This window comes from Schistocerca nitens, chromosome 5 (assembly GCF_023898315.1).
Source record: "Schistocerca nitens isolate TAMUIC-IGC-003100 chromosome 5, iqSchNite1.1, whole genome shotgun sequence".
Lineage (NCBI taxonomy): Eukaryota > Metazoa > Arthropoda > Insecta > Orthoptera > Acrididae > Schistocerca > Schistocerca nitens.
The window spans coordinates 466309981-466325622 of record NC_064618.1 but is presented as its reverse complement, the minus strand read 5'-3'; the positions used below and the strand labels follow the sequence as shown (position 1 = coordinate 466325622).

At 43.7% G+C, this 15642-nt stretch overlaps 1 protein-coding gene across 4 annotated transcripts in view; it reads right to left on the bottom strand.

The window, feature by feature from the left end:
* Positions 1 to 15642, bottom strand: part of LOC126259802 (CREB-regulated transcription coactivator 1-like) — a 382069-nt gene that overhangs the window by 176904 nt on the left and 189523 nt on the right. For all 4 annotated transcript variants that reach the window (XM_049956826.1, XM_049956829.1, XM_049956827.1 and 1 more), the window contains one exon: positions 896 to 1156. In XM_049956826.1, coding sequence (XP_049812783.1) covers positions 896 to 1156 — 261 coding nt within the window. The remainder of the gene's footprint in view (positions 1 to 895; positions 1157 to 15642) is intronic.

The window sequence follows — 15642 nt, the reverse complement described above, 5'->3', positions numbered from 1 at the left end:
ATGATATAATTGCTTTCAAAAGTACAGTTTTCACTGTTAAAAACCTTAGTTTCTAAACTGTACCTCTTAGTGACTTTTCACAAAATTACTTTTTTCAAACTGATCTAGTTTCATGATTGCATATTTACTATTTTCTGAAAATATGTTGATCAAGGGAAGAAGCTGGATTTATAATTTAAAAAATAAGAAGAAGGAGTAAGAGGGTTCACTACAACTATGTCTACGTAAAGAAGTTGCAAAATGTGCAATTCTACAACAAAACAATTTCAGGTTCAATCAAACTGTATCTACAGAGCGAGATGGTGTAGTGGTCAAGTAGCTGGACTTTTATTCAGAAGGGCAGTAATTTAAACAACAGCCCAGCCATCCTGATTTAGGGTTTCCATAGTTTCTCCGAACTGCTTAAAGCAAATGCCAGGATCGTTTCTTTGAAATGGACAAAGCCAGTTTCCTTACCCAATCCAAACTTAATCTTCACAATTAATGGCCTTGTCATGGATGGGCTGCTAACTCATAATCACTGTTTCCATCTGGAGGTTGTAAAACCAGCTGATTGCTTCTTGAAGCAGAACAAATCATGTACAGACAGCATGTGGTTCAGAAATTTTGTGGAAATGGTAGAAATTTTTCTATTTTTAATTGTGAAATTCACTGCACATAAACCTCAAACAAGTATGAATGGGATGCAAGATAGCACAAATAGCCGACTGTTACTGTGTTTCTTACTGAAAGATATTACAGAAGATAATAACTTTTAAAAATCTGCTTATATGCAATTTACCCATCCAACAAGCAAGGTGACACTTCAGCAAATAGCTTGCTACAATAATACACCAAATCCCACAATAGTTGCCACAATGAGAAGTATTACATAAACTGTATGGAAAATACATACTGCATGGTTCACAGATGGCATAGGCTTCGAATTTGAAACAAGATTCGGACTGCCAAGTGGAGATGCCTGTTGTTGAGGTGACTGTTGTTGCGTCTGCTGCTGCATCTGCTGCTGCTGCTGCTGCTGCTGCTGCTGCTGAGGTGATGGTGGCTGTGCTTGTGCTTGTGCCTGTTGTACTTGCTGGGGTTGCTGGTAAATATACTGGCCCTGCTGCTGGGAAAAGTTGTCCAGTGGTACTGTTGTGCTATCAACTGTCACACCCTAAAACAAAAATTTAAACAGAGCATGTGAAAAAAATACAGTTCATTTCCAACCAATCACCATATGACTAATGTGAATAAGGCGACAAAGGAACTTCTCGGATCTGCAAATATGAAAGAATTTCTGGTGAAGAACGTGACACCAATTTAGTGAGATACAGTACATAAAAAATACAGTCATCTTCATGCTACTGAAACAACATTCTGAGAGGATGGATATCGAGCTAGAAGTTTATACAGCCTTCTATATTCTCGGTTAAGATAGTACAGCCATAAATTAACATCCAGAATGTGTTTCACTTGGAGAAAAGAAATGTAAAATTGGAAAAACAGGAAACTTGAATAGCAGTCACCCAAATATCCATAAATATATGGATTTTCTCTTGCCGTAGTATGTAAATAATCGTTAAATCAAGAGACTCACTGAAAATTTATAAAATTTTCATTACTAAGTTAAAAGCTTTCACAGTAACACACTAACCAGTTTAGCTGTCTTAATAGGCCCATGGCCTGGCTAAAAACTTATACCTGTCAGTATTTATCTCTTACTATTCCATCTCTAAAGAGGCTCTCCTGCTAGTCTTATCACTTGTACAGTTACTTCATCCCATCTTAGCTGAATGGGCAGCAAAGTTCCATGTTCTCAGAGAAGCCACAATGTGTTTTGAACAATCAACATGACATGATTTTTTTTAATTACTCACAAGTATTCAACGAATGGCAACTAAAAATTGTCTCCTTGCTTCACAGATTGCTTTAGTACTGAGAGATATCTACAATAAAAGGTAAATGTTTCCGACTATCTGATTTCTTTTTATCAAAAACCATAATGATCCAGGTTTATTTATGTAAATACTAGCTTTACCCATAGCTGCATTGATACTAGTAGTTCTCTTATGACGGGTGATTGTGAATAAGCACACTAGCAGTTTACAAATATTTGGCTATATAATGGTGTAGATGTGTGAGTGTGTGTGTGTGTGTGTGTGTGTGTGTGTGCGCGCGCTTGTACACAGTGCCGGTATATTGATACATAATTTATGAGATTCTAATATTTTTCCGTATGTCAAATCTTTACAAAAAAATATAAAAACTACAACCATTTTTGTTCAATCATTTATTGCACTATCTTATCAATACAGTTCTAGTACAATAATTTTGGTCTTGCCTTCTTTTGCAATTACATAAATGCTTTGTGGATTGGATACACTTGAGCATGCCGCATGAGAGAGGAAAACAGTTTTTCTAAATGCACATTGGCAACTTTTGAGTATTTGCCCTTGGCCTTTATTTATGGCATTTCCAAATGCAATTTTTAGTGGCACACTGAAAGGAAAATCCATCAGTATAATTGGGATTTGTGGAATTAAAACATTTTCTGCTCAACCTGTGCCACTAATAATAATAGCCCTAACAATATTTATGTCAAGTTATGTAATATACAAGTGTGCACTGTTACACACACTGGTTGCATCAAGATTTTGCATTAAGATTGTCAGAACACCAATCTTTACCTTCATTTATGAGAAGGCACAACGCCAGAAATTTACAAAACTGTGTATGGTAGAGGTGACTTGTTCAGTGCCCATAGTTTTGTCGAAGACAGATATTCTGCAACATACCATTCCACTTGTGATGTAATGTAATTGTATAGGTTCATACAATCTTTTGCGACTGTAATAAGAATTTTATTAAGACAGAACACATTTCAGTTTATTTTAAAGCATCTTCAATGTGCACAGGAAGAATATGGTTTTCCTTACAATATTCTGTGCTAGGATGATGAACAGTTCTCATGCTTTAACTTACTACTATAAACAACAGACAATTACTATTATTGCTCAAAATCCTTTCATTTCTTATGTCATTCTTAACATTTTTCTACAAGTGTGGTAGATTTATGGGGACAGCACATAAACGGACACAAAAACCTACCACTTATGGGATGGGCCAAAAGTCACAACCTCTTGTAACCCAGTAAAAACATTAAGGCAATATGCTATTTTGTCTAACACTGACATGGTGAGACTGTGGCTGTGTACAATTAATGTAGGTTAATTCTTACAAAGAAGAAAACAGCAACCAGCCACTGGCAATATTTTTGGTTTTTGAAAACTATAGATACAAACATCATAGTGCACTGTTACTTTTATTGACACGAACTTCAGAATGCACTGCTATTAAGTCAAGCATCTCTTGACATTTCTTGAGAGAAGATGAACTACTTAGCCAAAATTGCTTGTAAACAACGTTTATTGTCAATTACCACTTTCAGCAAGCATGGTTACTATCTTCAGATCTCGATAAAAGGTTATTGCTTGTCTCCTATACCAGTTGTACAAGCATCTGGCGAATTACTCCGTATACTGTGGTTTTAACCTCGACTTGCTGCTGCATTGTTCGTCTTGTCCCTCACAAACCTGGCAATGTTTCAGAAAGAGTACTTCTACAGCTGGTACAGGAGATGTGCAATAACCTTTCATCAAAATCTGAAGATGGTAACCACGGGTACTCAAATCGGTAATCGACAATAAACATTGTTTACAAGTGATCTCGGCTAAGAAGTTCATCTTCTCTCAAGTTATTATTACAGATCCCCCCTCACCACTCAAGATGAGTAAACAGAACTCAGATTGCTCACTGTTGATTCAAACCTGTTATAAAGATGTTTCATAATGAAGGAAATGCAATAAAAACATGTTGCAAAGGCAGTTATAATTCAATAATAAATGAGTGGAATAATTATTTCAACACCATTCCACCAACAAAGAAGGCAACCTATAATTTAGGGAAACATTTAGAGAAAAGTGAATCTCCAGTGGATTTCCACAGGTCAGGTAGGCCATCAATAAATGATGAAAGAAAGTTTAAAGCTTTACAATAAGTTATCCAGAACACTAAAATGATAAACTGTATGGCATGGGACGATAAACAATTGAGGACTTGAAAGAAGCTATTTATAACACTTCTGAAGATACTGATTCCAACAAATGACACTGTAAACATGTATGATGAAGCATCTCAGGTCATCTGACGAAATGTTGAGAAAATTGTTATAAATAATCCTGAAGCATCAATAAAGTTTCCGGTTATTTCACAATTCTAACTGTTTGCTTTGTATTCAATTAGGTTACAATGGGTAATGGTTTTTGTCCCACCCTATATATGTAGAAGAATGTGAAGAATGACGAAATAAATGAAAACACTATGGGTAATCATAGTAACTGTATGCTGTTTGTAGTAGTAAGCTAAAGCATGAGAACCTTTCATGATACTAGCATACAAAACTGTAAGAAAAATGCTCTGAAGTAAAGCAGAATGTGTTTGGTTTTAATAAGACTCCCATTACAATTATTATTTATCCATATTTTTTGTATAACTGCGAGTGTGGAAAAAAAAAGATGCTGTAAAAACAACACGTATTAGTCTACACCAAAATTGCCCTTCCCCAATGTAATAAACTTAAATACAGTTCCCAAGCTTACCAACAGATTTTATTTTTCTAGCACCACACTATTTCACCATCAAAACTGTCCATCTTTGCCTCGTTATGTAGCGACACTTTTTAAAATTTCAGGAAAAGCATGCACAAGTAAACATTGGACTCGCAAGGTCAAGGAGTAGTACACACTCTCTCTCTCTCTCTCTCTCTCTCTCTCTCTCTCTCTCTCTCTCTCCCCCCCCCCTCTCCGCCCCCCTCCTTGAAAGTGTCACTTGCATCTCATTTTACCCTCTTAAGGGCAGAAATTTGACATGAATATTATCGTTGGACACATTTTTTATGATGTTCACTACAACTTTACTCAATAACAATGTCTTAACTGCTTAGTTCAACTTTTGGTAACCAATCATCCTTCAAAAACACTCTCTACAGTTGGTTTGCAGAATTTTGTTCGGGTTTCCCGAAGATCAATCAAAATAATTTGTTCCAAAAAAACATCAATGCTGTGTGCAAGATGAATGAATCCAATTGGCATGTGATACACCATGAGGAGCATCCTTAGGTACACTACATATTTTAATGTGTTCTATTTTGCATGAAAATTCATGCTGTGAAAAGTGTCTATTCCAATGGTTCCACAAAATTTTACTGAAGCTCAAAGTCATGCATGTATCAATTATTGTAACGATAGGCTTGGAACATTCGGCTGAGGAAATTCAAAACTGGGATACATCATCATCACAAGAGATGAAACTTGGAAATACTTGAACAAAATAGAAACTAAACAGCAATCTATTGTTTGGAGGGGGAGGGGGGAGGGGGGTTCATAAGAGCACTTATGGTGTCTCTGGCTTTCATGTTTCACACTGCTCTTGGTAATGGTTTGCATGATGAATGATGGAAAGTGAACATGATGAATCATGAGTAGGATGTGGTTAGCAAAACCCATTGCTCATTCATGATTTCCTATGATTTTCAAGTGAAATTAGCTGGTATTTTGTTACATTCGCAGAAATTTAAGCTGTTCAAACTAACTCCCAGTCTACACAAAATATCTGTGACAACCAAGGTAAGTGCTTTCATTGCATGCCGTTTATTTATTATCATCTGACTGGCTGACACGAATGATAGTGAACTGCCAATAGCAGCACAAAACAGAAGAGCCTCCAACAAAAATGGTTCAAATGGCTCTGAGCACTATGGGACTCAACTGCTATGGTCATAAGTCCCCTAGAACTTAGAACTACTTAAACCTAACTAACCTATGGACAGCAAACACCCAGCCATCACGAGGCAGAGAAAATCCCTGAGCCCGCCGGGAATCGAACTCGAGAACCCGGGCGTGGGACGCGAGAACGCTACCGCACGACCACGAGATGCGGGCGAGCCTCCAACACCACAAGTGCACTTTAGCCCTGCTTGGGTTTTCTACGATGAACTAAAACCAACAAAACTGGTTCTTTTGGGAAGCACTTTGTAGTGACTCAGAGTTTGGTGCGGTATCACTGATTACTTTGCTGTCCACATGATATACGGCAACGTGTAATATATGATACTTTGTTATGTTTAACCCTTCGCTCAGGAAATGTGATCAATTCTGGCAGAATGCTTCTACACCCTCTTTCCCTCCTTAAACTGCAAACCCAACAACGTTTATTGTTAGTTGCATTATCATCTTTTTTCTTTGTTGCTGACATATGTTAGAGTTTCCCAGACAGCACTTTGTGAACTGAGTAACTGTCTTCTTCTGTATAACACAACATATGTTTGCAGGAAAGTGTCAATTTTAACGATTCTTAGTTTGATGACATTGTTAGTCAGTAGATGGAGGAAGATGTCAGTGATACAGATCAAGAAACAGATGATGATTTTGGACTTCAGGACAGTGGTGATGGGGGATCTTTCTGTTTCGCTAACTTTAATCACACAGGATTAGTTGCACAGAAATAGCATTATTACAGCAAGAATGGTTTGGGTGGTCAAGGGATCCTTTCCAAAGTCAATTTTCAAGGACATCAAGGCCCAGTATTGTCTTGCAGCTTCCTGGTCTTCGTCCTGCGGTGTGAGTTCTCAGGCATCATGTGGGGCCTGAAGAAATCTGGAGTTTACGAATCAACGTTACAATGTTGGAGGCAATACTAAGATTCACAAATCTCAAACCTGAACGAGTCCCATGGAAAAGTGCAAATGCCACAGACTTGAGAGATGTTGATATGACTGAACTGTAAACATTCTGTGACCACCTCATCAATACCTTTGTTTTTAAACTGAACCGTGAGGACACTTCTGCTATTTGAGCAACAGATGAGGCATTTTTTGTAGTGTCATGAACCAAAACATATTTAACATTGCACTTTCACATCTCTGTTTCGATGAACATCACAATAGAGATGAATAGGCGGCGGCTGAACCAACGGCAGGTATATCTGACATTTTTGAGAAATTTGCAAACTGTCCAATAAACTTGCAGTTACAGAGTAACTCCAAAATCCATTATTTTCTGAGTGGCTATATTTACATGGGCAAGGATGAGATGAAAGAAATCTCACAGCTGAGGATAAAAGCTGTTCACTCCTCTCTCACGCATGCATCTGACATCTTCCACCATTCAAAACAATGACTCAAAAATGCGACAATTGACAGTTGGTATTCTTCTGTAGAACTTGCCCAAGTGATGCAAAAAACTGGTTTGATTCTGGTTAGTACAATGAGGAAAACCTCCTGTTTTGTATGTTCCACAGAAAAACACAGCTACTGTCCTGCATTCCAATATGCATCATGAGCCCGACACAAATAAGTAAACACTCAAGTCTGAGATTATTCAGCTAAAAAGTGAAAATGAAGGGGGAGTAGGCAGCATCAATGAAAAATATTTTGTTTACAGTTCAGGAAAGAGAACTCATTGATGGCTTTGTATTTTACACAATCATAGATATTAGTTGTGTCAATGCATGTGTATTGACAACAACTACCCAGATAATGGATTAATGAGCTAGCTGAACTTTTTGAACAAACTTTTTGAACAAACTTGTGAAGCAGTTTGTACTTCTCACATAGGAACAAGAATTTAAAAAAAAATCCATCTTGCACATGAACTGAAGGCTTATATCAGGAGAGTACTGGGAGTTGGTACAGAAACTGTATCAGTGGATGCAACAGATGTCCATCTTAACAAGAAAGAGATGTGTAAACTTTGTGATCCAAAGAAGAGCAGGAATATGGCCTTCCTGTATAAACTGTGCAAGATTCCTATTTTCCTTGAGCGCTCCAAGAATGCGTGTGTTCCAAATTTCACATGTGAAATATAAATGTAAAATGAAGTTTCAGTGGAGGTATGACAGAACATAGGCAATTCATTAATTAAAATAATGTTCAAGGAGAAGTGACACTTCAGAGTCACGTTATTCATATCACATTACAACTTCCAATAAAATTATAGCTTGTTTTGTTGGATACACTGGGCATGCAGTGACCATTGCTTTGGGAAATCTAGGAGCAGTTAAATGCTGAATGATGTATGGCAATTTGCTGCAACCAACTGTCAATAACATCTGGAAAAAAATAACCGAAAATGCAGCATTGCCCTTCATCATATCAGTGCGACCAATCACAACAGCACAACAAGCAATTGATTTCTGACACACAAAAAATTAAGTCAATACCTCACTGTTCCATTTTCTCCTGATTTACCTGCCAACATCTTCTTTTTGTTACACTGTACATAATAAATGGAAGAAGAAGAAGAATGGACAGATATTTTCATTGCCTTAAGAAGCTGCTGAATCATCCTAAACCCATATTTTTGGGGTATCAACATCAAAACAGGAAAAAATAATTACCTGAACTGAAAGCATGCAAAAATGTATACAGCTTTGTACATTTTATTTACTTTCATTGTTTCTGTGAAAACTTACAAGGTGGCTTTTGTATCCCCACTGACAAAGATTTTTTTGCATGAACCACTGACATTAGAGCCTGTAACCTAAACCACATTAATTACTGGAACATTAGGAATTGCATGGACTGCTGATTTGCTGTATGTTGATGGTGATTGATGAATTCATAAATCCAGAGCTTCCTCTACTAACATGACACAAACTTCTACATTCAAGATCAGAAGTGCTTGAGCCACACAGTGAGCACACTATAACAAAACCTCTTCTGACACACACAAGTGCTACATTAGATTCCACTGAGCATGGCTCTCTGGTGACCAATAACAATACTTAAGACTGTATCAACTTCAAAAGGACAGCTCTCTCCATACATTCTGTTGACAGCAATGACTGAATTGGTAGATCAAAACAATTCCACTTAAACAGGAAGACTTAACTATATTTAGAAAAAATACTTTTAATATGCATTTACTTACTTACCAGGTAAGCTCCCACTGCTTTGCTCATGGAGATCGTATGGTCTGCACAGACCTTTTTTTCTTTTTCTCTACTGAAATTTTGATGTTGTTCACAAGTTGCAAAATCTATTTAACTTTTCACACTAATTAAGGCCCTAGAATCATTGTCTTTTCTGAATTTATGTCTGCCCAAAATGCGATTTTGATAGCTGGAGTCAAAGATTTTTGTCAAACATGCATTTTGTGTTCTTTTGGTGATATTGTCACAGAAAATATCATCCCCTTGTACATATTTCATTATCTCTAACCAAGAAGTGTGAATTTTCATAGATTTAGCTTTGGAAACACTTTCATAACGAAATAATTTCATAAAATTATCCTTGTCACCTCTTAGGATGTTGAACTTCCAAAGACGCTGCAACAAGTATTTTTTATTTGTGACCGAAAAGTCAAACACACAATTTCACAGATTTAGCTTTAAAAATGCTTCCATAATGAAACAATTTCACTAAATATTTTAGCGCCTATTTCACCCCCTTAGAGATTGAAATTCCAAAAATAATGAAAAACGTTTCTTACTTGTAACAAAAAAAAAAAAAATCAAATACATATTTTAATAGGTCTAGCTTTAAAAATACTTTAGTAGTTCTTTAGTAATGATTTATTTTCAAAAAAACTTTCACCCATGATTTCATCACCACAATTGATAAATTTTCAAAAATGCTGAAACTTTTATTTCTTTATTTCTGAGCAAGAACCCAAATACCTATTTTCGTAGGTCTCGATTCAAAATTACCTCAATAGCAGCATTTTTCAATACCTTTCATTCCCCACTTCACCTCCTTAGGAGGGAAATTTCAAAAAATTTCTACTTAAATGATGCATAAACTATAAGGTCAACTACCCTCTCCAACTTCCAAGTTTCTATCCTTAGCACTTTGGGCTCGGCGGTGATGTAGTATTCTGTCTTTACGTATACAGATTATTTCAAGTGCCATCATCCAAAGTAATATACTTTTTCTATACAAAATTTTCCAGGAATGCATTATTAAATGTATCATATAAGAAGAATATGAACACTTATCTTACATAAAGGTAGTCCAGTTCCAAAATGCAGCGAGATGATCAACTCCTCATAACGTTGACTATAAAGACAATGCATTCATCATGACGACATGAAGTATATACCGTCGTATCAATGGGTAACAAGTAAAAGGACAGTCTCCTCACTGTTAGGGGCTTTTAACTTTTGGAGTTCCTTGGACAGCAGCGGTAACTGAAGTAACACAGTAGTTACAACGTGAACCAGTGGGACAGATTTTTTATAATCTCCACATCAGTGTAAACCTACATTAGTCATATCACACGTTGGTTGGAACTGTTGGAAACAACACACTGATGTAGTACTGTCCTTTTAAGTCTTACACGTGGAACAGGAAAAACAGTTAACCCTTTGAAGACCATTAAATATGATTCTCAATTTACAGGGGAACGGTGGGTAAGGGCGACGAGGTGGGACAAAGACGGGGCACGATGGGCGGGGCTACGAGGAGGGACGGGTGGAGCACTCTGGGCGGCGGCGACGAGGAGGAGGGACGGGCGGGAGACTCTGGGCGGGTGCGGCGAGGAGGAGGGACGGGCGGGGCACTCTTGGCCGGAGGCGACGAGGAGGAGGGACGGGCGGGGCACTCTTGGCCGGGGGCGACGAGGAGGAGGGACGGGCGGGGCACTCTGGGCCGGGGGCGACGAGGAGGAGGGACGGGCGGGGCACTCTGGGCCGGGGGCGACGAGGAGGAGGGACGGGCGGGGCACTCTGGGCCGGGGGCGACGAGGAGGAGGGACGGGCGGGGCACTCTGGGCCGGGGGCGACGAGGAGCAGGGACGGGCGGGGCACTGTGGGCCGGGGGCGACGAGGAGGATGAACGGGCGGGACACTCTGGGCCGGGCACGACGAGGAGGAGGGACGGGCGGGGCACTCTGGGCCGGGCGCGACGAGGAGGAGGGACGGGCGGGACACTCTGGGCCGGGCACGACGAGGAGGAGGGACGGGCGGGGCACTCTGGGACGGGCACGACGAGGAGGAGGGACGGGCGGGGCACTCTGGGACGGGGGCGACGAGGAGGAGGGACGGGCGGGGCACTCTTGGCCGGGGGCGACGAGGAGGAGGGACGGGCGGGGCACTCTTGGCCGGGGGCGACGAGGAGGAGGGACGGGCGGGTCACTCTTGGCCGGGGGCGACGAGGAGGGACGGGCGGGGCACTCTTGGCCGGGGGCGACGAGGAGGGACGGGCGGGGCACTCTTGGCCGGGGGCGACGAGGAGGGACGGGCGGGGCACTCTTGGCCGGGGGCGACGAGGAGGGACGGGCGGGGCACTCTTGGCCGGGGGCGACGAGGAGGGACGGGCGGGGCACTCTTGGCCGGGGGCGACGGGGAGGGACGGGCGGGGCACTCTTGGCCGGGGGCGACGAGGAGGGACGGGCGGGGCACTCAGGGGCCGGGTCAACGTGGAGGGACGGGCGGGGCACTCAGGGGCCGGGTCAACGTGGAGGGACGGGCGGGGCACTCAGGGGCCGGGGCAACGTGGAGGGACGGGCGGGGCACTCAGGGGCCGGGGCAACGTGGAGGGACGGGCGGGGCACTCAGGGGCCGGGGCAACGTGGAGGGACGGGCGGGGCACTCAGGGGCCGGGGCAATGTGGAGGGACGGGCGGGGCACTCAGGGGCCAGGGCGACGTGGAGGGACGGGCAGGGCACTCAGGGGCCGGGGCGACGAGGTGGGACGGGCGATGCACTCAGGAGGGACGGGCGGGGCACTCAGTGTCCGTGGCGACGAGGAGGGATGGGCGGGGCACTCAGGGGCCGGGGTTACGAGGAGGGACGGGCGGGGCACTCAGGGGCCGGGGCGACGAGGAGGGACGGGCGGGGCACTCAGGGGGCGGGGCGACGAGGTGGGACGGGCGGGTCACTCAGGGGGCAGGGCGACGTGGTGGGACGGGCGGGTCACTCAGGGGGTAGGGCGGCGTGGTGGGAAGGGCGGGTCACTCAGGGGGCAGGGCGACGTGGAGGGACGGACGGGGCACTCAGGGGCCGGGGTTACGAGGAGGGACGGGCGGGGCATTCAGTGTCCGTGGCGACGAGGAGGTACGGGCGGGGCACTCTGGGCGGGGGCGACGAGGGTGGACAGACGGGGCACTCTGGGCGGGGGCGACAAGGACGGATGGACTGGGCACTCTGGGCGGGGGCGACAAGGACGGACGGGGCACTCTGGGCGAGGGTGACGTGGAGGGACAAAGACAAGGCATAGTGGGTAGGGGCGACAAGGAGGGACAAAGATGGGGCACGGTGGGTGGGGGCGACGAGGCAGGACGATAACAGGGCAAGATGGACAGTGGTGGAGAGGCGGGTCAATGACAGGGCAAGGTGTGCACTGGCGAAGAGGCGGGTCAAAGGCAGGACATGGTGGGAGTTGGTGAACATGTGGGATAAGGACGGGGCACAATGGTCGGTGATGAAGAGGTGAGACAAAGATGACACAGTGGACGGCAGTGAAGAGGTGAGACAAAGGCAGGGCACAGCAGTTGGTGGTGAAGAGGTGAGAGAAAGACCGGGCACAGTGGGTGGTGGTGAAGAGGTGAGACGAAGATGGGGCCCAAGCCAGACAATAAGCAAATTTGTCACCCTGTATCCCCGTGTAGCCAGGAAACCGAAAAAGTAGCATCACCAAACAACAGTAACAGTTTTTCCTGTTCCACGTGTAAAACTTAAAAGGACAGTACTACATTCTGTGACAACAGAAATCTGAAGGCATATCCTACATGATCTGCAGATTTCTCCAAGGAGGTAGAAAACAATGGAATTCTGAAACTCCCTTAAGAGCATTCAGAAGAAACAATGGAACACCGTTGGAGCAGTGGAGGCTTTCAGACCACAGAAGAGAGACATCCGGTATATAATGGCGACGCAGGAAACCAGGAGCTGGGACTGTCGAATCAAAAAGGGAGACATCCCAGCATCAACCAGAAGACTATTGACTGGGCTAGGCAAATGATGGTGAACGGAATCCATGAGGACCAGTGTGGAAGAGACAGCTAATCTAAGAACTTGATGACGACAGTTCAGAGGAGACAGAACTAATGCCCAATAGAGGGGGAGAAGGGTTGAATGTACTATACCCCAAGAGGTGTGGGTAGGAAAGTGAAGCACTGTAACTTTACGTAAACAGTCAACTGTCGGATGACAAATATGGGGCAACTAAGTAAGCTTGATGTCAAAAAGAAGTCCCAAGAAATGGAACTGAGGGGACCACAGTCAGATGTTCAGTATCGAGGTAGAGCTCTGGATCAGAATATATTGTAGTACAGCGACAAAAATGCACCACCCTGGACTTAAAGAGAGAGAATTTAAAACCCATGCAAGAGTGTCCATGTAGAAGCACACCAGATGGCACCAAAGAGCTGTCGTTCCACAGAGGCCACCCAGTGGGAGCTAGCCCAATTACAGAAATCATACACATACAGAGCAGTGGTGTCCAACAGTCTGCCAGAAGTCCAAAGTTCATTAACACTGATGACAAAAAGGAGAACTCTTAAGACCAAGCCCTGTGGGATGTCATTCTCCTGGATCCACTGAGAGCTGAGAATAGTGCCAACATACACTTTGATGTCTAATGGGACAGGAACTGGCAAATAAAAATTGGGAGGGTGCTCGAATACAACAATTATGGAGTCTAAGGAGGACGGGATGGAGCCAAGCTGTGTCGTAGGCCTTGCAAAGATTGAAGAAAACAGCAACAAGATAGCAGTGCAGGAAAAAAAAAAGGCCTGCTGAATTGCGGTTTCCAATTGAAGCAGATGGTTGATCAGAAACCGTTCCTCCTGAAAGTCACACTCTTAATGAGATAAAAGGCTCCGAGATCAATGACCCAATTCAGCCGACGAGCCACCATCTGTTCTAGTAACTTGCAAGGGGCATTGGTTAGGCTGACTGGCTGGCAACTATCGAGGGATGACACATCCTTGCCAGGCTTGAGGACGGGAACACCAATACTGTCTCTTCACTGAGATGGGAAGATACCATGGAGCCAAATACGGACAAACTGCTCGAGGAGAGTGTGTCATTGTGGAAGACTGAGGTGTTGAAGCAATTGGTTATAGATGTAATCAGGGCCAGGAGCTGAATGTTGGGAAGAAGAGAGGGCCAGAAGAAGATCCCATTCAGTAAAAGGTTTATTGCTGGCTTCTGCCTGAGAAGGGGTAAAACATAAGCTGGAAGCTTCGGCCCACTGTTTCCAGAGGAGGAAGATGACTGAATAGAAGGCTGATGACAATGCCATAACAAAACAGGTCATGAAATGTTCCGCGAAAACTGATGGATCTGTATGAAGGCCACCTTGAATGGAAAGGCCTGGAATGAAAGAATGCCACCGAGTGTAGTCTACACTCATGACCAAGGGGAGAAGACCCTTCTAAAGAGGAGACAAAATGTTGCCAACACACATCCTTGATCTGTTTGATTAAGTAACAGGCTTTGGTGTGAAAACCTTTAAAGGTAGTAAGACTGGCGGAGGACGGCTGCCACTTAAGATGCTGCAAGAAGCAATGGCAATCATGGATAGCGATGGAGACAGCCATGCTCCACCACGGAACTGTCGGACGGCGAACGGACCCTGTCAATTGGGCAACAGAAACGACAGCAGCACGGATTATCTCATTGGACAGACCACTGATGACTTCATCAATAGCATGTGACAATGAAGATGTAAACATGACCTGGGAGGTATATAGAGGCTAGTCACCATGATGTAAAGCCCTGCAGGGTAACCTGGTCATCGGGTGCAGGAAGGGTATGAGAGAATCAACGGGAAGTGGCCACTACGACAGAGGTCATCATGTGCCGACCAGTGGAAGGAAGGATGGAAGGAAGGAAGGACAGGGGAAGAGAGCGAAAAATCAATGGATGAGAAAGTGCCATACGCAGTGCTAAAATGAGGAGGGGAACCATCATTAAGAAGGCATAGGTCATGGTTTGCAAGACACTGGTTTAATGAGAAGCCTCTGACTACACAAAAAAGTGCTGCCCCACAAAAGGTGACGAACATTAGAATCCCCAGGAAGGAGAAAGGGAGAGGGGAGTTGTTGAAGGAGGGCAGTGAGGGCAGCAGATGTAGAAGGCCTATCATGAGGGAGGTAAAGTCTGCAAACTGACTGCAGAGTCCAAGTGGACCCAGATGGCAACTGCTCCCAATTTGGTACATAGTAGTATCAAGTACCAACAATATACATAAACACCAATGAACAAACGCCATCAGAAGCCCTCAAAGAGCCATCAGAAAGCACAGAATCCACAAAGGATCGGTGAGTGTGCATCAGTAAAATGAGATTCCTGGAGAATGACACAAGCTGCCAAGTAAAAGGCAATAAGGGATTGCAACTCTGGGAGGTAACGGTAGTATCCATTACATTTCCACTGAATAAGCAAGAGCAGGTATCCAATTGTGAGGAAGGAGATGGCACCTCCAGAAACCTGTGAAGGGGCAGGAGGGGGGGTGATGGTGAGGGTTGTCCTGAGACTACTTCATCTTCATAGGTTGAGGAGGCAAGAGCCCCAAGGGAGAGAAGGCTTCTGCAAGATCCGGTACCAAAAGAGCGGGCAACCTTAGATTGCCCAGAACGTGTGTCCCGGGGCCAAGTTG